The 22,712-nt window shown below is 36.6% G+C and overlaps 2 protein-coding genes across 4 annotated transcripts in view; both read right to left on the bottom strand.

Annotated features, from left to right (window-relative positions):
* Positions 1-599: 599 nt before the first annotated feature.
* LOC124979904 (xin actin-binding repeat-containing protein 2-like) lies at positions 600-2,112 on the bottom strand. Its single transcript, XM_047544785.1, has one exon. The coding sequence runs from the start codon at positions 1,945-1,947 to the stop codon at positions 820-822; it is 1,128 nt and encodes a 375-aa protein (XP_047400741.1). The 5' UTR covers positions 1,948-2,112; the 3' UTR covers positions 600-819.
* Positions 2,113-2,167: 55 nt separating this feature from the next.
* Xirp2 (xin actin binding repeat containing 2) overlaps positions 2,168-22,712 on the bottom strand; it is a 71,776-nt gene continuing 51,231 nt past the window's right edge. For all 3 annotated transcript variants that reach the window (XM_047544782.1, XM_047544783.1, XM_047544784.1), the window contains 6 exons: positions 22,148-22,234; positions 21,621-21,693; positions 20,623-20,756; positions 10,389-19,950; positions 7,916-8,049; positions 2,168-2,307 (listed from right to left, as the gene is read on the bottom strand). In XM_047544782.1, the coding sequence (XP_047400738.1) occupies positions 7,955-8,049; positions 10,389-19,950; positions 20,623-20,756; positions 21,621-21,693; positions 22,148-22,234 (9,951 nt within the window). In that variant the 3' untranslated portion in view covers positions 2,168-2,307; positions 7,916-7,954. The remainder of the gene's footprint in view (positions 2,308-7,915; positions 8,050-10,388; positions 19,951-20,622; positions 20,757-21,620; positions 21,694-22,147; positions 22,235-22,712) is intronic.

Below are 22,712 nucleotides of genomic sequence, written 5' to 3'. Positions count from 1 at the left end.
TAAACATTTGACAAAGGGTCATACGATTTTATACTAATTTATCCCATAGAGTAAGCAATTACATTGTTATATGTATAATTTATTTGAGCAAATTCTGAAAACTTTTTAGTGCAGTTAATTTCTGAGTATGGATTCCATATTCTTCTAGGGGAAAACATATTTTTCTTTGTTTATAGACATATTCTTTGATAGTTTCATATAGTTAATTATTTAAAGAACCATGACAACCCTCTTTAAATATAGAACACAAAAGAGAATGAAAATTTTGCATTTCCTATTAATGTCATGGCTTTGGTTTAGTATTTTATTTTTTTCAAGACTGTTTATATGTGTGTGGGGAGGGCATAAATCCTTGCCCCAAGACAAATACTTTTTAAATTTGGAAGAAAACATAATACTTAGAATGACAGCATGTATTATGGAAAAGTCACAGAAGTATCTTGGTTTGCACCTCAGGTGATTCAGTTTTATTTCAACAGAAATCATAGAGAAGGTATAGGAACTGTGATAAATCTCAGCAGTATAGACTCTCACCCACGACGTAACAGAGGAAATCAGAGTGATATATAAAAGTGCCATTTGAGAGGAAAACAGAGCCATATTGTTTTATCTCTTCATTTCATTCAGAACAAACATGGAGCCAAATGAATTATGAAAAAAATTATGAAGTGTAATACAAGAAATATTCCATTGTGAAACACATGAGATTTTTGAACATTATGTTGATGATGACAAGCTTTTCGAAGTCCATCAAGTCTTATTTCAGAATGCCAATGTCTCTCTGCACCTGAGTGTGGAAGGCAAAGGACCAGTGTGATTTTACTCTGTGTCACTGTAGCACCTGTTCCTTTTAATCTGCTCTTCCACTGTCAGTTGTTCAGACTGGCCCTCCTTGCTGGGGAGCGAAGACTGTGCTGCATATTCACAGCTCACAGCATCCAAACTTGTGTTTCCATTACTATGGGCTGCTCCTACTACTTCACCATGCCAATGATTAACATTGTTTCCAAATTCCCTTAAATACATGTTTTTAAACTGATCCACAGAATCTATTAAATCACACTCAAAAATATTTTCAGTTTTCTTGGAAAAAGCCGTGATTTTCACAGTGTTAGAAAAGAAAAAGTGTAAATTCTTGTTATGTGAATGGTTACCTTTAATGTTTAAGAGATGTGCATCGGAAGAGACCATTGAACTTTTCCCCTTTGCTATTAAGCGCCTCTGTAGGCCTGGGGTTGGAGCAGACTGTAGAGGACTGCCAGCAGTCTCTCTGTCAGTCTGTTTCTGGAGAGCCAGCGCTAGTACATTCCTTGAATATGTCTTTTCAGATTCAAATATCCCAAGTAACTCTGAGATTCTAGACGCATTTTCTAACTTTTTAATTTGGTAGTCACTTGCGGTGTCATTTGAGAGTGGTAACAGATTAGAAAATTCTAAAATAGATGTCTTCTGCCTGCAGTCATTCAGATATGGGACTGCAACATAATTGTTATTATTATTCTTATTCAAATTCTCTTTGTGATATTCTAGCACCACCTCATCATCAGTGTTAGCAACCTGTAAAACTTCTCCACTGTCAGGTTCGTTAGTTTTTTCATTTTTCTCCTTTTCAGCCCTCTGCACAACCACATTATTGCTGTCATTAAGATCCATTTCACTTTTTCTCTTATCCCTTGCTTCTTCAGCCTCATTCAGCTTATCTTGCACATTCTGATTTCCTTCCTTCTTCTCATCTTTTCTTGCTTCATTCATTTTCATTTCTTTGATTCCTGTACCCTCCTCTTTCAGACACATATGGGTGGACTGCAGAAATGGCTGCAGTAAAGAAAGGTTATTTTGTTCTTGTCCCTTATTTTCCAGAGTTTTAACATGTTCCATCAGCGATTCGCCTCCAAATTCAGAGGATTCAGACACTGTCGCCTCTGGTGGCCATTTAGGTTTACTCATTTTGAGCTCTCCTTCAAGGGGAAGATTTTCTTAGGCATCTCCCTGGAAGGAGGCCAGATTATTTTTAATTTTCCTCTCTCCTCCAACTTTCTCAAATCATCCCTTTGCCATTCATCTTTAGCAGTATCTAAATGTTTAGTCAGATCTCCAAGTCTGAGGGTGTTTGCTGTAGTCATTTTACATATGTTTGGTTCTTCATTGGAAATAAAGTCCACTGAGCTGCTCTGATTTTTGCAATTCCATCGGTCTTTATGCTGTTTGTGTCCAAAACCTTCATCATAATTTCCTTTAGATTTAAAAAGTTGCTTAAAGTGAGGTTTGCAGTATATTTGTCCATGAAGTGATGCATAATTTCCCAAACTGCCAAAAAACAAAAATAAAAAAAAAAGAAACACTTAATGTTCTGTATATGTACTATTCATAGCAAATTAGGGAATTATTTAACAGTGAGTCAGAGACTTAGTAAAATTAATTTGCTAGCAATAGAAATGACCCTATTAATTGAACACATGGCTATTAGATAATAGTGATCACTGATACTCCTCATAATATATAATCCACACTATTTAGAATTTCATGATGTACATCAGGTTTTGGTAATTCACATGCAGTTATTGAATGACAGTACCAAGCCTGTGTTAACTCAATGATTTATGTGAGGGGTTATGGTTCTCAATAATGATTGAGGATCATACACATAAAATGAATCAACTATGTGAACTTCCTCGCTAGCTAGATTTTGAGTGAATTGGAAAGCTTACTTATGCCATCTTTTTAATCAGGTCTCTTTAGGGAGATAAACAAATAGAGTGCTTGATAAAATTAGAATTGAATTTAGTTTGAGGCAATAGCATAGATTTAACTATCTCTGAACTTACACATAAAAGCAGATACATAAACTAGACCAAAAAAAAAAAAAAAAAAAAACCTTACATCTGGCAATGTTCAAAACAAAACTGAGTGACAATATAGGGGTTTTGAATGAATCACCCTCAGGCAGGAGACCAGCATGATAGTCTCATCCGTATGGGTGACAGCAGAGGGGCAAGGAAGGTGTCCAAAGGTCTGAAAATATGAGACCACAAAGTAACCAAGCAGGACTTCTTGTAAAGTGTCACAGGCAATGAGAGAATGGCAGCTAAAGCAGGAAACCAGTGGCTATGAGGGCCCTGTAGTAAGAAAGACTGAACAGACTAGTGAAGCTGAACTCTGAAAACTGACCACTAGGGTTCACTTTTAGAACAGAACCCCAAACTGAGAAAGAAAATATGGGAGTAGGATTAAAACTGAGTGGAATAATGATAACAGATATGAAGATGAAGGTCTGGGCCAAGAATGGGCAGAGGAAAGAAGTTAGGCCCAGAAGCCCGGTCGCCTAGGTGTAGTGGTATGAAGCCAGAAAAGCTGTCCCGAATTTCATCTCCTTCTAAGCATGGAAAACTAGTTCTCACAAAAGTGAACCATAAAAATCTATTGAGATAAAATTTTATGTAATTATTATAAGAAAATAAAGTGGTAATGAGTATTATATTACTCCTTTAGACAAGGAAAACATGCCATAAGAACATGCTGCAAAGAGACATTAAAAAATTAACCCACTATTTCAAAATAATTTAAAAGACATTAAGAATATGGTAAAAGACCTGAAAGAACAGCATACATCAGAATTAGAAAAACTCATAAATGATCTAAGAAATCAGAAAAAATAGAAATTAGGAAAATAAGAGAGTTTTAAAAAATTCTCAGTCATAAAAACCAAACAAATAGAAGATCAAATAAATAGAACAGAAAGTGACATGAGAAATGAAAGAGTAAAAAGGTAAAATTTTTATCACTCAAAGAGAAATAAAGAAAGAGATAAAAAAAGGATTTCAGAGAAGGAGACAAATGTAGAAAAAGGAAAGAAAAATTGCCAATGTAAAGTTGGTGATGTAGCTCAGTGGTAGATTGTTTGCCTAGAGTGGGGAAGGCCCTGGGTTCAATCCCTAGCACTGACGACAAACAAACAAACAAAAAACCATGTAGCCAATGTATACACAATGGGAATTCCTTCAGAAGAAGCTAAATTAATTTTCTTGATATAGAAAATATGATATGTTGAAAGAGCACGTTAGGTAATTGACACTATTGACCCAGAATGACCAAATTATTCTAGTAAAATTACTGAACTTTAAATAAAAATGAAAAGAACTTCGTATCTTAAAAAGAAGAATATATCTTATAAAGAAAAAAACTGGATTATTAACAGATTATTCTAGCACTTTATGCCAGAAAAAATGAAAAAAAAATGCAATTAAGATACTCAATGAAAGTAATTGTAAGTCAAGCATTTAATGTCAACAAAACTAGCTTTCTAATAAAGATCACAAACTGCTATCAGTAGATAAAATCTTAGGGCAAATGTTTCCACAATTTCCACAAGTCTTTTCTGAAGAAATGGCTTGAAAACAAGCTTCAGTAACCAGAATAATTATAGAAATATCAATGTCAGGATTGCTGGTGGGCATCAGTATCCTCTTACTATCCAAGAGGAAGTGAGGGCAAAGAGAAAAATAATATGGTATGTAGTGACTTGTGATCTGACCCTGAAGATAAACTATGACAATGTAATAAAAAATGGGGAGTAAGTAAATGAGAAAATCAATTGTAATTTTTAAAAATATTTGGAATATAAAGTAGTATACTAATATTTTTTCTTATTCTTAAGACTGCCATATGAATGAATGTGTGATATCTTAATTCTCCATTGTCTTTGAGAAGTAGGAGTCTTGAAGTGGAAGAAAGGAGATACAGAGGTAGTAGAGAAAAGGCTAAGTAGATGAGTGCAATTTTGAATTTGGGTTAGAAATATCACTATGAATTTCTTATATATGGTATATGTAAGTATTTACTAGCTCTTTCCACTAAAAGAATTGTTTAGAAACAATGACTAACCCAGTAGAATGAGCATCAAGATTGTTGTTCCACAATACCATTTCTCACTAAAATAAACCAGGACTTGCAGAAAGAACTAAATCCAGGCCTGGGACAGTGCATTTTCCAGATATCCTGGAATATCTGGTTTTATCAGATGAAGAAGATCTCATAGACAGCTTGTTAAGCTCGTATAAAGTGACTCAGGAATAAGTCATGAGGCAATGTCAGCTTCAGTAATGGTAATTCTTGTATTTGAACAATTCCATATCAATGTTGAATAGATGATCAATATATTAATTGATAATAAAGAAAAAGACTCATGAATTTATTGTCTTTCTTCCACCAAATGTACCTCTGTATAACCAAATAGCAGATGACAGAAAGTGTTTCCTTGTAAAAGTAATCTAAAAAGTGAAAAAGAACAGAATTAAAAATTAACATTTTGTAAACATCAAAGAATAAATATAGGTATTAATTCTTAATGTTTGCTATGATCACAGAAGAAGAGGTAGTCAGACATTATGTGCTCAATGTACTCTTGGCAACACTACCTATGTTCTTGTGAAAGGTGTCAAAGTAAGCCTAATCTAGAATCTACACTGGCTGATCTTGTGGGGACCCAGAAGTGGAGGCTGATGTTGAACTGCATGAATCAGCAGTTTCAGACTGGACAAGTCTACAGGTTGAATGTCCTGGGCTCTTCACAAATTCTTTAAGAAAAGGAATGAAGGGGAAAACTACATATTACAAAAAAGAAAAAAATTTAAAAATTTTTAAAAAAGAATTAAAAGACATTAAAGTTTGAAAAACTGGTGTCTAGGAAAGCACATTTGGATAACAAAACTATCAAAATGCAAGAAGTGATTATTAAAGAGAGTGCTGTTTACTCATGGGAGAGAGTGAGTGAGTGAGCAGTTTGTGTTCAGAACAGAGGACATGAAAGGGGCTACTGGAGGGGCTGGCAAAGCTGTATTTCTTGAACTTGATAGTGACTACAAAGTGTTCACTGTATAACAATTTATTAACCATAGATTTATGAAAATTTTTGTGTCATTTTTGTACAATGCATATTTTTAAAAATATTAGTTATTGAATCAATATTTTTGAGTATAATGTCAACCTTTACTAGATGTTAGAAAGGCAAACAAACATTTACACAACTAATATTGGGGGTGATTACATTAGATGTGTCAAGTGTGAGGCAAGCACAGGAGACATTATGACAGCTAATGGGAAGCTTACCTGACCCATAAGTGAGGTCAAGGCAAGCTTCATAGATGATACAATCTTGACTGAGGTCTGAAGAACATGTGAACGTTAGCCTGGTAGAGAGCCAAAGGAGGGGTGTGGGAAACTTCCCGCAAGAAGTGGGAATGACAATTTTGGGGAAATGAAATAAATTCAGTCTATATGAAAGAGTAATATGTAAACGGGATAGAAAGAAGTAGGGACCAAATTTTGAATAGCTTTATAATTGATGTTTCAATGTTAGATTTTTTTTGACAGAGAAACCATTATATGTTTTAAATAGTAAAGTAACATCAGAGTAGCATTTTAGGAAAATCATTTTACTATACTATGGAACATGGCATTAGGATAAGTTGTTGTTCTTGGTAGGAAATACTGGAGGTAGGAATACCAACTAGCTGGGAAGGGTGTTGCATTAGTCCAGGTGAGAGATGACACTCACTTGAAGAATAGCTGTGCTGTGGGGATGGAGTAAAGTATACAGCTCAAGAGGTACTTTTGAGACAGGAGTTGGTGATGGCTTGGATGTGGCAAATGAAGGATAGGAAGGAGTCAAAAATAATTTTATGTACTGGTCACTGAGTTAATATTAATGTCATTTACTAATACAGTGGAAGACAGACCCTAGAGTTGAAGAAGGAATTTTGGTAGAAAAAAAAGTGTATTACTGAATTTGCTGTTCTTATGGAGAAATACCCTAATCATTGAGATAGAAGCATATGAGGCATGGAGAAGAGATCTGGGCTACTGTTATAAATTTCAGAACCATTACCACATGGATGGATAATCATTTAAGTGATGGGAATGGATGTGATTCACCAGAAAGAAACAGTGAAAAGAGCAAATTTCTATAACAGATTTCTGAAGAACACTAACATATTGTTGATAGACAAAGAGTGAATCACCCACACATGTGACTGAGAAGGAACACCCAGGAGGTGGGGGGTAAAACCATTATACCGAGTTTTCATGGAAGCCAAGGGGAAAGAATATCACAATGAGTGTGTTTGACGTTGACATTGTCAATTAATGTCAGGAAAGCTATAATCTGAGAGATGCACATTAGATTCAGCAAAATAAACTCCATTTCAGCATCTTTAATGAAAGTCTTAACAAATGTCACATTCATTTAACTGCATTAATTTCAAGAGTGTTGGAAAATGAGTGCATTCGTGACTGTGTCAATGAGGCATTTCTATTGCTACAGAGACTAAACAGAGTTTTTCTCTGACCTGTCACTGGTATTATTCTAAATTCCATTTTTAAACTTGTATAGACTTGCTTAATCATAAGCAAACTCTAACCTGCCATCTGTTTTGATATATGAAATTTTTTTGGAACGCAGTCAGGCCCATACAATTACAGACACACCCATTTGTTCAGCTACCAGTGGTTGCTCTTACCTTCCAATAATATTTGAACGGAATGAAAACAGTATGGTCTGAGAAATTGAAAATAATCACTATCAGGCCCTTTACAGGAAAAGTTTACTTATCTAGAGTCTAGATTTTAAAGTACTAACTTAAAAATCTTGACTTGCACACTAACTTTTGGTATTTCTTTACCCATGTGATTTCCACCTTTGAATCAAAGGGTTCTTTCTGATTTGATTTGGAAGGCAAAATTCCTAAAGGAAAAAGGTCAAAGCCTAACTGAGCACTACATAAAGATCATGAGCACATCCCCTGGGGTGTTCACTGATGGCAGAAAGACCTGGAAAAATCTGCATCTTCCCAGAGACACGTGGTATATGTGTACTACAGGTTTTTTGAACATCTGCATCACAGAGCACAAAGCATCTTACCTCAGTTTACTGTTGCAATGACAACATCGGAAGCAGGACTTATGAAAACTCTGCTTGTCTGCCACTAAGCACTCCATTGGATATACTGTCTTTTGACAAAGTATACATATTTCCTTGTCTTGGAGTAGCAGCTTCTAAAAATAAAAATTTACAAAGGCTTAAATAGTGTTGCTTTCAATCAACTGTAGAAACAACAAAATAAACAACAACATATTTATTGACCATGCAGTTAAAGTGGACAGCTATAAGACTTGTCTTTACATTGCTTCTGAGCATATTCTATGCTATCAACAGGTTCTGGGCTTTGGTGCACTGAGCACCATCACTCTAAAGTCTCCACTATTCATACATGATGCAAATTGACTTCTAGTATTTAAACATACATGTGCAAGTGTTTATTAACTTGAATATATTAGATATATGTAGTAAGCAGTCATGGGAAGCCCTGAGAAAACTTATCATTGCAGATAACTGAACTTTCCCTATATATAGAAGTTTATATCTAATTTGATCCAAAGGTTTTATTTTATTTTATTATTTGTGTGTGTGTGTGTGTGTGTGTGTGTGTGTGTGTGTGTTTGTGTATGTGTATTATTTACTGGGGATTGAACCCCGGGTTGCCCTACCACTAAGTTACCCCCCCTAGCCCTTTTTTATTTTGGAATAGAGTCTTGCTAAATTACTGAGTCTGACCTTGAACTTGTGAACCCCCTACCTCATACTACATAGTTGCTGGGATTACATGTGAGCACCACTTTGAGCATGGTTTAACATTTTTATTTTTTAAAGCATTCTGCATAGATTTCTTAAAAACACATATGTATTTCTTAAGCCAAGGATACCTTACAGTATTTTTTTAAAATATTTTTTTAACAACTTGGGGTTGACACTATGACACCAACTCTTAACTGTAATGTAGTGGGACTTAGATTATTGAGATGTTCAGGGACATTTGTTCTTAAATGGCTTTAGATTTTAGAGATTTTTGGATTTCATGTCTACTTCTTGAAAATTTCCTTCTTCTCTTATTCATTTCCTACAGTCACTTCCTGCTGCTTTCATGCAAATGTTAATCCTTATAAATAAAATTGTACTAACTAGTACATTACTAACTAGTGTTTATATAGTGGTTCAAAATTGACACAGAAATTTCATTTTAGTGTTGCTTTTAATCCTCACAACAATCCTATGAAGATAACTTTCACTCTAGTTACATGTAAGAGCAAATACGTTCAAGTTCCTTTATCCAAAAAAATATTAAAAAATAAAAAATAAACACTTTGGCACTTGGATTCTCAGTGTGGGCTACTGACTGAGAGGACTCCTTTGCCTACTTGATTTTAGTTGGGACATATTTCTATGTTCAACATTAGTTTCCTTATATTTACTGTGCTTTTGAACTGTATTAACAGAAACTGAGCATCTAAAATTAATTAGACAGCTTTTCTTAATTATACCAGAAGCAAGCACATTAAGAAACCATATTAGCCTGATAAACTAGACACATATGTTACAAATATGATAGAGGCATAATTATTAGTTTCAACAGTTTTTATTTTTAACCTTGCTATTTTTTCGATCTGTCTAAAAGAATGGACTATATTAATGATGCATATTAATTATGTCAAATTCTTTTATCATGAAAACTCATTAACTGTGAAAAGTATGGAAACTATAATGAAATGAGCTGTTCTCTGACGTTAGAAAACATGCATTAAGTTCATATGATTTAAATCTCCCTCCTTCCAAATGTAATCAATTTTTAAAAATGTATTGTTCATGATCATCTGTGAATGAGGTCAATTGAATACATTTTCAGAAAGGTGAATAAGCAGTTATAGAAAAATATGGCATTATAGAAAGCTAACTTGTAAAAATGCAATAACAATAATTAAATATATGAAAGCTGTAATCCCACACTTCCACTTTTATCAGATTCATGAAAATCCTTAAAGCCCATGTGAAGAGTCTAAGTTCTCCTGGATTATTACCAGGCTATTTTGAATTCATGGTAAAGACTTAAGTATGCTATTAAGGATTCATTAACATTAGTCCAAAGATTCTATCTAATATATTTTAAAACAATTTGATAAAATAATAAATTTAGATAAGAAATATTAATAATGCACTATGTTCTATAATTAACAAATATATAGCTATGTAATTACTAATATGATCACAATGTTGATCATTATTGTATCTGTGGATTCATGCAAAGCCTTATTTACCTTGACAAATATAGGTTTCAGTAATCAATATATTTCTTATTCTTACACAATGCAGGTAGATCACACTAGATTCTTTTGCAAACAAAAATTAGTAAAAAGCAAGCATAGTATGAAAGACTGAAGCATACAGTTAAAGTTGTTAGTTTTAGGTTATATTATTTGGTTATTGCTCTTTTAACTTTAAATCGTGTTGGTACACGTGCCTTTAAACAGGTTAATCTTTCACACTTTTCAAGCTCATTTACCACTTATAAATGCAGATCCCTCCTGGAAGGTGGTCTCAGTTGCAGAAGTTTCTGAGGTTGCATATCCCAGACTTTGAAAAACTCTTTCACTCTCCTGCCATGTTTTTTGAAAATTCCTCCTGAGTTCCTTAGGTGAATCAGAGATGTCTAAAATATGGCCAGCAATAACATCTTCATAGGTGGGTGGGGCATGCTTGAAGTCAAAGCCAGATTTACCAGCTTCAGAGCTATGTGAGGATGAAGCCGTCACCTTTGATCCAACAACTTGACTCTCAAATGTATCCATGCCTGAGAAATGTTCACTCAGAGACCTTGTTTCTGAGCGTACTTTGGGCTGTTTAACAGAAATTTTTTCTTGGAATTCTATGGGATATTTGTAAGAAAAGTCTGCAAAATTAGTGTTTTCTGAAGATGTTACTCCAAATTCCTCCTTACAAAATGTACGACTCTCTTGTTTTATATTATGGTTAGCTTCTCCATTTGCATAGACTCTTCTATCTGACTTGGCTTCAAAAACTGGGCCTTCCTCAAATTCCCTGAACCACCTGTTTATTTCATTTTCACGGTCATTCACATACTTTTCAGCCATTTGAACAGTTCGATTGGCCGCTTCATATCTCTGTGTGTGCTCTGACAGGCGAGGCACTTCCACCTTGCGGATGACTTCGACTGCATCATAACTCTCAGTGTCGGGCACGATGCCGTTGATGGAATTCACTCCATCTTTATGAACATATGTCGCCCTTTTCTCCACTTTCCTAACTTCCTCTTGAGCTTCCATGGATTCTCTGAAGGAAGCACCACCAATGTGATTCACATGCACAGGTATTGTGATTGTCGGTGGAGAGACCCTGTCACGACTCTCTATCTTTATTTGACGACGAAGTGTTGCTGGGGACCTGATGATTTCCGTCCTCTTCTCTACAATTGGAACCGGGGTTGCTGGCGGACACGGAACGGTTCCTCTGGATAACTTTGCCGTTGTGTCTTTGAGTTTGATAAGTTGTTCAGAGCGACTCCTGGGTGGAGAAGGGGAGGTGTTTGCTCTGTGAATTCTAGGTGATTGTGGCATTGGCCCTCTTGGGGGGGGTTCAACACAACTGTCCTTTTTAGGGGACTGAGAAAGCTCATCCTTAGCTGAGGTTTCTGTTCGTCGGGCAGTAGATTCAATTGTTATAAAAGTAGGTGATGGTGGACGAGTTTTTAAAGAGGGAGGAGAAATCTTGCTGTCATCCAGCTTAATTTCCTCATGGGTTTTTGTGCAATTATGAACAGTAGCTTCGTGATGAGTTGCTTCTTGGTGGTGCGCTATTTTTTCTTCTACAATTTTATTTTCTTTTTGTTCCATGTTTTCATTATAGCTGGCTTTAGTATTAGACACTTTTGAGGATGCTTCCTTAAGACTAATAGGTTTATTTTCTTGCAATCCAGTTTTGGAGGTGATCATGGCTGTTTGAATTTTATTTTCACAGTACACAAGCATATCCTCAGCTTGCGTTTTAATACGTGCTATTTCTTCTTTGACTTTTTCTAAATTATTCTCCATGGCAATGTGAACTCCGTATTCTCTTTTTTCTTCACTTATCAGCCATACCGGAATAATATTTAACAGTGTCTGAAACGTTTTAAGGCCACTTTTATTTGGCTCTGCTTCAAACTGTTTTACTCTAGACAAAATCTGTTGTAGTTCTTCACGTTTTCTCAAGAATTCCAATATATTTACAGCACATTTTCCATTATCCTGCTGGGATTCTTTCACAGAGGAAAATGAAGATTTGTTCTGTGTAATCTCTTGCTTTGAATCTTTAGTATTGGAGGAGACTTGCTTCTGTTGGATGCCCTTGTCTCTGAGGCATTTTTTTTCCTGCTGAATATCACATGACTGGGACAATTTTTTATGTTCAACTGTACTTTCAGAAGTCTGTATTTGTGTTTGCTGAAAATTCTGAGTCTGTGACTCACAGTGTGCATCAATAATCTTCTGTTTGACTGCCTTCGGTGCTGACCTATTACTCAGATGTTCTTGTTGTCCTTCAACTATCAATCTCTCTTCTTTTGAGCTAATCATTGATGTTCCCCTATTTTTTTCTTCAGTTTCTAGAAACTTCCCTCTCACAGGTTCCCTAAAATCTCTTTGTTTCTCAGGAACAATTTTGAACTTACTTTCATGGCTTTTCTCTGAAAATTCTGAAGGCAGTTGAATTGTCACTCTTTTCTCCTTTTTGGGTATTTGGTAATATTGTTCAGTCACAGCTTGCCTATTACTGTATTCTGTACTTGCTTCAGTTTTCTTGGTTTCCTGATGCTGCTCTTTGGTAATGGCTTGAACGTCTACTTGAGATTGCTTTCGGTGACTTTCATAGTTGATGTCTACATGATCTACAGTAGGAAGCTTGATGGTTTTCACTTTGAAACTTGGGGAACCTGATTTGCTCTGAGGCGAGAGCAACTGCCTAAGGCACTTCTGCTGTGTTTGCTGTGTACTACATTCTTGGTGACTCTGGTTAATTTCACAAGCAGATTTAGATTGTGTAGTATCCCTAGAGCTCTGTAAGACTTCTTTTTTCACTTTAGTCTTCTCTTCTGAGGCTGCTTGAGCATGCTGGAGCCTTGTGGCTGCGACTGTCACTGCTGATGCAGTTGAAAGCTGGTCATCAGAGCGTGCTCCTGCAACTTGAATATTGCTTTCAGAGTCTGAAAGCACTGGGATGGGCTGGGCCACAGGGAGCACTGAATCAGTTGTGGGTAGGGGGACCTCTTTATTTGTTTTTTGCAAGACTGTTTCCTTTTCCAACTCTGATAGGTCTCGATTTTGGTTTTCCGTTCTGACAATGTGGCAATAAGACATCTCTTTTCTCTGTTTTTCAAGCTCTTCCCTTTGTTGCCTGTATTTTTCTTCAGCAATCATTAAAGGTGTCTTAAATTTTCTCATATAAGGTTTTGGACTTTGTTGTCCTGAAACTGCTGGAAATGAGTGAGATTTTATGAGAGGTACCATCTGCTTTCCTTTGAGTGCAGAAGTTTCAGGAACTGTCTGTGAGAGAGACTTTGCAGAGTCAACAGATAGCTGTTTTCTCTCATCAAGGCTCTTTCTGAATGTGTTCTGCTTTGTCTCTGTGTGTTCACTGCTCATAGCCATCTCTACTTTTTTCTCATACTTTAAGGGAGTAGTTTTACATTCCATGTTTGATGGGGAATCTTCCCGTTCAACCTTTGGGAAAAGCTGGTTCTTTTTATCTTCGATTCTCTTGGGAAATTTGGGCTTGGGTAATGTGGGAGGTGGTGATTTTCCTGTTGTGATTTTAGACTGAGAATGAATTTGCTGAGAGCTCAAGGCTTCTTTTTGGGAATACTGTTGTATGAATGCTTCACTATGTTTTTCTGGAACTGAGGAGGACAGGGAATCTTCCAGTTCAACTTTTGGGAGAAGCTGGTTCTTTTTATCTTGGATTCTCTTGGGAAATTTGGGCTTGGGTAATGTGGGAGGTGGTGATTTTCCTGTAATGACTTTACATTGAGAATGAGTTTCCTGAGAGCTCAAGGCTTCTTTCTGGGAATACTGTTGTATGAATGCTTCACTGTGCTTTTCTGGAACTGAAGAGGAAAGAAGATGTGCTGGTATTTGAGATTGAGCTGGAGGAAGGGGAGGTGGAAGGAATATTGACAGAGATTCTTTCTCAGATTTCTCATCTGCAGGTGGTGGAGGAAGAGGGAGGCCTGAGAAGCTTTCAAATTCAGCCCTTATCTTCTCTGTTGAAAGTGAGGGAGGAAACTCATTTTTTTCAGGCAATAGTATTAAAGGAGGTGGAGGAGGAAGAGGAAATTCAATTTCAGATGATGCATTGGAAGGTGGAGGAGGAGGTGGAGATGGAGGTGGAAGGGAGCCCTCACTTTCTTTTCCATTATTCTCAGGGTTAAAGTTGATTGGATTAAAGGACCTTTCCATTGCCATCTTTAAGTCTTTGGAAGTATTTGTCTTCATTAGAAAGTCCTGACTTTCCAGATGAATATCACTTTTCTGCTTTTTGTCAGTTGCCTTGAATTTATTGTGGTTTTTCTCAGAGACTTTCACTCCTGTTATATTGGATATGTCTTCATCTACAGGCAAAGGCTGAAGGTTCATACTATTTTTCTTTATATCCTTATTAGAATACTGCATCTCTTGCTTTAACAGAGTTTGCTTCTGAAAGTCCCTTGTGACTTCATACATTTCTCCAATTTGCATGTGGCCTGGATGCTGGGTAGGACCAGGTGTGAATCTTTGTGTCTCTGTTGGTATTTTAATGTTTTTGGTCTTTTTAGGACTCTTTTCATGGAAAGTCTCAGTCTTCTGGTGGCCATTCTTCAGTTCACAGGTTTGAACCTGTTGCTTCTCAAGTGTTCTGTCAGTTGATCCAGTGGAGTTGAAGACTTCATCCTTCTTGAGCTTCCTCACTGTCTCTGATTCTGTAGATTTTAGGTTTTCCTTCACAGACACAGTGGAAGTTAATTGTCTGCTCATGTGCTTGTCACTGAGCTGCTGTTCTTTGGTGGTATCGGTCTGCACACCCATTCTACTGCCTGTTTCCAACACATTTGTTATATCTTGGTGGTGTGAATTAGATAGTCTTCTGAGGCTTTTCTCAAGAGCATCATTGTTCTGTTCGCGATCTATGACAATCTTTACCGTGCCTTTTGGGGCCTTTGGGAGAGAAACCTCAGATCTTTCTTCTGTTAAAGTCCCATGACATAATTCACCTGTCATTGCACTGAGAGCTTCTGCCCCCCCTTGCCAACTGGCTTTTGGTTCAAATGCTCCTGGCCTTGGCTGAAGAACACTTTTCTTGTCCCTCTGCACAGCCACCTGATTGACTTCTGTTTCCTGCCTTTCTGAGGATCCACCCATCCCAGTATGGCCATCTTTTCTGATTATACTTTCTTTGTTGACTTCTTTAAAACCTTTCTGTACTTCTTTCAAAGACCTCAAGGATTTTTCAAGATCATCTCGAATAAGCTCCTTTTTCAGGATTTCTGTCTTTGTGTTAGTAGCCTTTTCAAGGCACTCAATAGCTTGCTCAATATCGCACGGGATGGCACTTGGCTGTTGAGATCCTTTCCATCGGTGGGTTGACTCCTGAAGTGACTTGAGTGTGGCTAGCATGTCACCTTTTACAATTTCTTCTGTTTTAGCCACTGCTTTCTGACTTATGGCCTGGCTGAGGGAATTCAGGGTTGATTTCAAGTCTCCTTTTATGATTTCTTCTTTGTGTGTCTCATGAGATGAACTCTGAGGCTCTGCCATAAACATTTTAACAGTGTTGTGCACATCTCCCGGAATGATGTCAGCTTCACTAACAGTGCGTTCCACCTGAGACTGCCTTCTCTTTAGTAACAGTTTTGTGCCCTCAACGTCACCACCAATTATCTCCTCCTCTTCTGGTTTCTTAGTCATTAGTGTTTCATCAGACCCTGTCTGGAGTTGTTTGAGATAATCCAGAGCTCCAGTTTCTATGCACGTTGTAAAAAACTGAACATTTCCCCTCTCAGAAGCATCGATTTTAGCCCTTTCAGATATTTTACTGTTTGATGAGGAAGACAACAGATTATGAATGGCACGTCTCACGTCCCCTCCTATGACTTCCTCACGCTCAATTGTGTCACTGGCATTTTCATGAAGAAGACAATAGATAGTCATGTTAATATCTCCTCTTTCATCTTCCTGAATTACAATGCCTCTCTTTGCAGGTCTTTCCTCTGACAACAGGTTTTTTATTGCTTGCTGTACATCACCTCTCACTATCTCTTCCTTTTCAGCATGAACTTCAGTTGACCTGTTTAATAATTGAGTTTTAGTGAAATTGACATTTCCCTTCTCCTCTTCACTAACCCAAATCTCTCTTTTGGTACAGTCTCTTTTGGAGAGTAAGTTCATCATTATACTTCTGAGATCTACCCTGATAATTTCTTCTTTCTGTATCTCAGGAGATGATTGGTTCATTAGCTTGTATTTTGCCATCCGGACATCTCCAACTTCATCAGCTTCAATGATAATTCCAGGAGCCTCAATAACTTTTTGAGAGTAGAGATCTTGCAAGGTTTCTTTAATGCTCTTGCCAATAATTTCTACTTTTTCTATTATAGTTTCATTAAATTCATGAAGAGGTGTTGTTTCAAAGAGCCATGTAGTTGTTTTGACATCAGAAGGAGGGATTTCTTCCTTAGTCATTTTGGTGGGGCTTTCATCTGCCTCCTTAATAGAATCCAAAGTTTGATTTTCAAATAGCCACACTGCCTGCTTAACATCACCTTTCTGCACATCTTCTTGGGTGACTGTCTTGATATTTTCATATTCTGATCCTTCTCCTCTTAGCTCGTCTATTGTGTGAGTTTCAAATAGCCAAGTGGATGTTTTCACGTTGCCCTTCTGTATTTCGTTGACACTTACTGTCCTTACGTAATTGCTCTTACCAATATTTTCAGACTCAAAGAACTGCTTACTCGTCTTCACATTGCCGCCTTGAATGCAGTCAACAGTGGGCACGATATTATGTGACTCTTCTGAAATCTGGTCCAGTGGCTGAGTTTCAAATCTGTATCTGACAGAACTAACATCTCCCTTGTGAATGTCTTCTTGTGTGACAGATTGAATAACATACACAGTTTGTGATTCATTGATTGAGTCTAATGGTTTTGTTTCAAAAAGCCACCTTGTTCCTCGTACATCTCCATGAATTACTTCTTCCTTTTTAACCGTTGTCACTTCATGAAAATAACCTTCTCGATCCTGAATTGCGTAGAGTGGTTGGGTTTCAAAGAGCATTCTGTAGCTTTTTACGTCACCCTTTATTACTTCTTCAGTAATTGTCTTCTTGGTGCTGGTAGAGTCAGATTCCTCTTTAATCTCATCTAAAGAAAAAGTCTCAAAAATGAAGCACCCTTTCCTTACATCCCCACCTTGTATGTCTGTCACTGTCTTAACTGATCCATTGTGATCTTGGCTTGCTTTTATCATATCAATTGGTTGGTTTTCAAACAGCCACCTACAGTTTAAAACATTGCCTTTCTGAATATCTTCACTTTTTAGGGTTTTGATCTTTTTCAAAACTTCCTCTGAACTGGAACTTATAGAATCTAAGGATTGATTTTCAAATTTATACCTCATGCTGGAGACATCCCCAGCTTGGATCTCCATTTCCACAGGCTTGGTTTCTTTCCCCTCCTCTCCTTGTATGCTGTCCAGATTTTCTGTCTCAAAAAGAAAACATGCTGAACGAACATCCCCGCCTTGGATCTCCTCCTGTTTGACAGTTTGTAACTTGACTGTTGTTTCAGAGTTGTCTCTTATGGTATCAAGTGGCTGGGTTTCAAAAAGCCAAGTACAGGTTTTGACATCTCCTTTATGAATTTCTTCACTGCCACTCGTTAATGAAACCTTTTCATAAAGAGACTCCATTGGCTGGGTTTCAAATAGCCATTTACAGGTTTTGACATCACCTTTAACAATGTCTGTAGTTTGTTCAGTTTTAGTTTCTGTTTCTTCCACATTACTGAAATATTTAATTGAATCAAGAGGTTGGGTTTCGAACAACCATTTAGCAGATTTCACATTTCCAGTCTGTATTTCTTGAGCAGATATTCCTCTAATTATCTGAAATTTGTGAAGACTTTCATCAAACTGGTCAATGGGCCTTGTTTCAAAAAGCCATCTACAGCTTCTTACGTCACCTCTTAGGATTTCTTCTTGCTGAACTGTCTTTACTTGATGGTACTTTCCAAGGTGATCTTGAATAGCATACAGTGGTGTTGTCTCAAAAAGAGATTTGTTTAACTCCACAGCACCCCTTGTGACTCCTTCCACTTCTATTTTATGTGATGCATCAAATTTGATTAGATTGTTTGATTCAAAGATATGCGTGTAATTTCTGACATCTCCTCTGTCGACTTCTTCAAGCTTCACTGTTCGTGTGTATTCTTTTTTACCTTCTCTTATCTCTTCCAGAGGTTGAGTTTCAAAAATCCATTTCTGGTGCCTGACATCACCTTTTTCTTCTTCAGAGGCAGTGATTTTTTGAAGCTTTCCAACATCAGGACTATCCTTTAAAGCCTCCATTGGAAGTGTTTCAAATAGGTGCTTGGTGGTTTGTACATCACCCCCTATGATCTCTTCAGGTGACACAGGATCTGCATCAGGAACTTCTTTTAGAATGTCTAATGGCTGCGTTTCAAACATCCAACACTTTTTGGACACATCTGTGCCTATGATTGTTTCCTTTTCAGTGATGACCTCTTCTGACTCTTTGATTTTTTCCAGTGGTTGGGTTTCAAATAACCACTTTGCCCTACTCACTCCACCTTTGACATTTTCCTCCATGGATATTCCCCGGACAACTTTAATTTCTGTAATATCCTTGTTAATTGTGTCTAAAGGCTGTGTTTCGAACATCCAACGTGCTGTTCTCACATCCCCCTTTTCTACATCTTCTCTGTGAACAGTTTTAATTTCTAGCATTTGACCCAGACCATCTCTAATAACATATAATGGTTGAGTTTCAAAACATTTTATACTTCTCTTGACATTTCCCTTAATTTCTTTGAGCTCAGACCTGAGTTGCAGTAAGTTAGCCTCATCCACTGAATGAAGCTGTCCAAGTTGATCCAGATGTTGAGTTTCAAACATATATCTCACAGTCTTGACATCTCCCCCAGTTATATCCTTAATAATAGCTAATGCTGATTCCTCTTGACTTTGATGAATTTTATTCATTGAGTCTAATGGCCTTGTTTCAAACATCCACCGGGCTGTGCGGACATCTCCTCTGGCTAGCTCAGGTAATTTCTCAGCATTTACTTCAGTGACAGAAGAATGAACCCCCAGCATATCCATGGGTTGGGTTTCAAACATCCATGTAGTATACTTCACATCACCACCAGCAATAATTTCTTGATCAGCAATGCCCTTAGAAGTGTTATCTCCATCTGGAGAGCCATGGTTGATAGAATCTAATGGTTGATTCTCAAAGATCCATCTTATGGACTGCACCTCTCCTTTCAGAATTTCATCCCATTCCAAGCATTCTCTTTCTGAGTTCAGATCTTTTTGAGAACTGTCATTCGTATTTTCAAAAACATACCGAGCTTGCTGCACATCTGCTGAAACTGAGCTCCCTGAGTTTATTTGACTAGAAACAATCTCAGAAACCTCACTGATATAATCTTTTTCTAAATTTTTCCTTAACTCAGGATGAATGTGTTTATATAAGCGGTTTAATTCATACAAATTTCTTTGCTTGGAATATAAATCTTTGGGGACTGGTAATCTCTTAGGAGGACTGGGGACTTCAGGGGACTGGGAAAATGCTGTTGCATCTATTGGAGTTTGAAGTACATCAGGTGGTGGAGGAGGAAATTCTTCCATCTTTCCTGAAGAAGTACCATTAACTTGTGCCAGAGTTGAGGAAGTAATACTGTGATCATTATATCTTGAAGCAGATGTTTCCTTTCTCTGACTAGTTGAAGTATAAGTAGAGGAAGAGGAACCCACAACAGATGATGGCTTTATAGTGTCTTCATATTTATGCTCAATCTTTAGGGGAGAGAAAATCAAAGCTCATAAAGATTATTGTAGTGATGGAGGCTCCCGTGTGCTGCCCTTCACCCATCTACAACCAGGACTCTGCTGTGACATCTTCACCAAGAAAAACAGGTGATGTACTCCCCTTAAAGACACCCTTAAGAGTGATATTCAGTGCTTGTTTCTATCTTTCCTAGAATATGCTTTTACTTAGAAAATTTCATGTATCAATGATCAAAATATCAATGATCAAGTATTTTAATATTTACACATACTCTTGATTTTTCACTCTTTACTTAATGTGTTATGCAGAGCAATCCACAGGGAAATAGTAAAAGTCTTGAAGTACTTTTGAGAGTTGTTTTGTTTTCCTTGGAATTTTAAACAGAAGAGAGTAAGTATTTGACATTTAAAATTGACTTAATTACTTTATCTGCTCTTAGTTATAGACTTTAGAGCTTAATGTAATTTTTCTTCCCTCATTTGCTCTACTGGGAAAAGTTTTTACTCTGTCTCTTTTCTTGTGTAGATCAATATTCTTCTTCTGGGACAGAATAAGTGCTAGTTCAAGATTTTTTTGTTGTTCTTGAAAAAAACACCTCAAATAGCCAATAACTTGAAAATTTTACACACTTAAATCTGATTTTACATTTAATATATTTCCATGTAGAGAAATTACCTTACCTTAATCTGCTTGGCTGGGGTTGTTGTCTCTTTGTCAGAATAAAGGACCTTTTCCTGGGCAGATTTTTCAAATTGCTCTCTCAGAAACTTAGTTGAAACCTTAGGAACTTCTTCATCCTCAGGTGTATCAATAACTACAAACAGATAAGAACATTAGGGATATTATATAATGAATACAATTATGTTAAAGAAAAATGTAAGATAAATAAAAAGATTCAAGGGATACATTTATTCATATGCTATTGGTTCATTATATAATTTAGGCATATAGCAAGAAATATAGGGAAAAAATGCAGGAAGAAAAATTTTGGTGGTTATACACGGAAGGAATATTTTCCAAATATTTTTCAAGAATGTTCCACTTCTTTTCTTAGGAAAAAATATTAACAGAAACAAAAGAAAGAAGAGTAGACGGTTTCTTAAACAAAATAAAGATAGTCAAATCATTTGAGTAATGTTTTGGTCATGATTGGATTACATTTTCACTTTCACCTCTTCAGGGCTGCAAAAATCTTTCCCCTAGTATAAGCTGAACAACAGTACCTTGTCTTATGCAAACATAAGATTATTCTAATCTCCTATTTGTACTTTGTAGAACTAGGCTTAGTAGTACTTAAATCTGTCACTAAAATTAACATAACACAGATAATTCTATTACCAGGGAATTTGATACCATCAAGTTGTATTCTAGATCCCTGAGGCAAAAAAGGAATTCAGAAGTGGGAATTCAAAAGTGACTACCTTGTCACCTTCTGCCTATAAGGATGAACCTCATAGGGGTAATGAGCAGTGAACTCCTTTAAAAACATATTGCATCTATTACCACAGGTAAAATCTAATTATATGTAGAAACACTACCCTGCCCTCTTTGGGACCATGAGTCATAGTTACTAAAGTTACTTAGTGGGAAGAGTTGGGCTTTGGAATTTCTCCATTCAAACTCACAGACACACATCAATAAGAGAAAGATAGTGGGCCCAGTAATAACAGGCTCTTACCTGTTTCTTGAACGTACTGATGGAACTGAGAAGCTTGGTTTAGTTCCTGGGTGTGCTTTTCAAGATGAGACACCTGTGTTTAAAGATAATTTTTACTAAGTAATTGTTTTTCAAAAGTCAGTGCTTTGAACACTACAAATAATATTCTTCATTTTAGTGATTTTCATCTAAGACTTCAGTATAAATTGAGAGATGCTAATTAAGTTTCTATCACTTATTTTAATGCAAGAACTTGAGATAGAAAAAATCCAAATCACTAAAGTGCAATCATTTTCTTAGGGTACCTTTTATCTTTAAAAGAATTTCAACTTTAAAATAGAGACACTGATATATATATATATATATATATATATATATATATATATAGAGAGAGAGAGAGAGAGAGAGAGAGAGAGAGAGAGAGAGAGAGAGAGGTATTAAATATGTAAAGGACAATAAAAACAAAACTTACAACAAAAACAACAAAGTCAAAACTTGCACAAAGTTTTGGAAACTGTTTGCCAAGTATTGTATCTCTAACTAGTTACCATTTCTGTTTGGAGAATATCAATTCCATGTGATTTGGAAACTTCTTGTTCATTTCTTCTCATTTCCTGACTGCTGTGGATTACCTCCTGAAAATAAGAATGCAAACAAAAATAGACAAAGCCTTAAGAAAAGTTTGAACATCTAAACTAATGAGATTTCATAGAGGATTCTAAAAAAATGAAATGTCTGGGCTGGGTTTGTGGTTCAATGGTAGTGTGCTTGCCTAGCCCATGTGAGGCCCTGGGTTCGATCTTCAGCACCACATAAAAATAAAATAAAGGTATTGTGTGCACCTACAACTAAAAAAATATATTTAAAAAAATGAAGTTTCTGAAATTTGCTTGGGTGCTATAACAAAGTAGTGAAAATTTAGTTGCTTAAAATTGCATAATGTTACTATTTTGTATTTCTGTGCTTCAGAAGTCCTGACAGATGTCAGCAGGTATGTATTCCTTTCTGTAGATTCTTGAGGGAGAATCCATTCCCTTGCCTTTCACAGCTTCTGGAAGCTGCCCACCTTCCTAGGTTTTTGTCCCCTCTTCTCAGGTTGAGACCTTCTCCCAC

This window comes from Sciurus carolinensis, chromosome 3 (assembly GCF_902686445.1).
Source record: "Sciurus carolinensis chromosome 3, mSciCar1.2, whole genome shotgun sequence".
In the NCBI taxonomy this organism is placed as follows: domain Eukaryota; kingdom Metazoa; phylum Chordata; class Mammalia; order Rodentia; family Sciuridae; genus Sciurus; species Sciurus carolinensis.
This window is presented reverse-complemented; position numbering and strand designations above follow the sequence as displayed.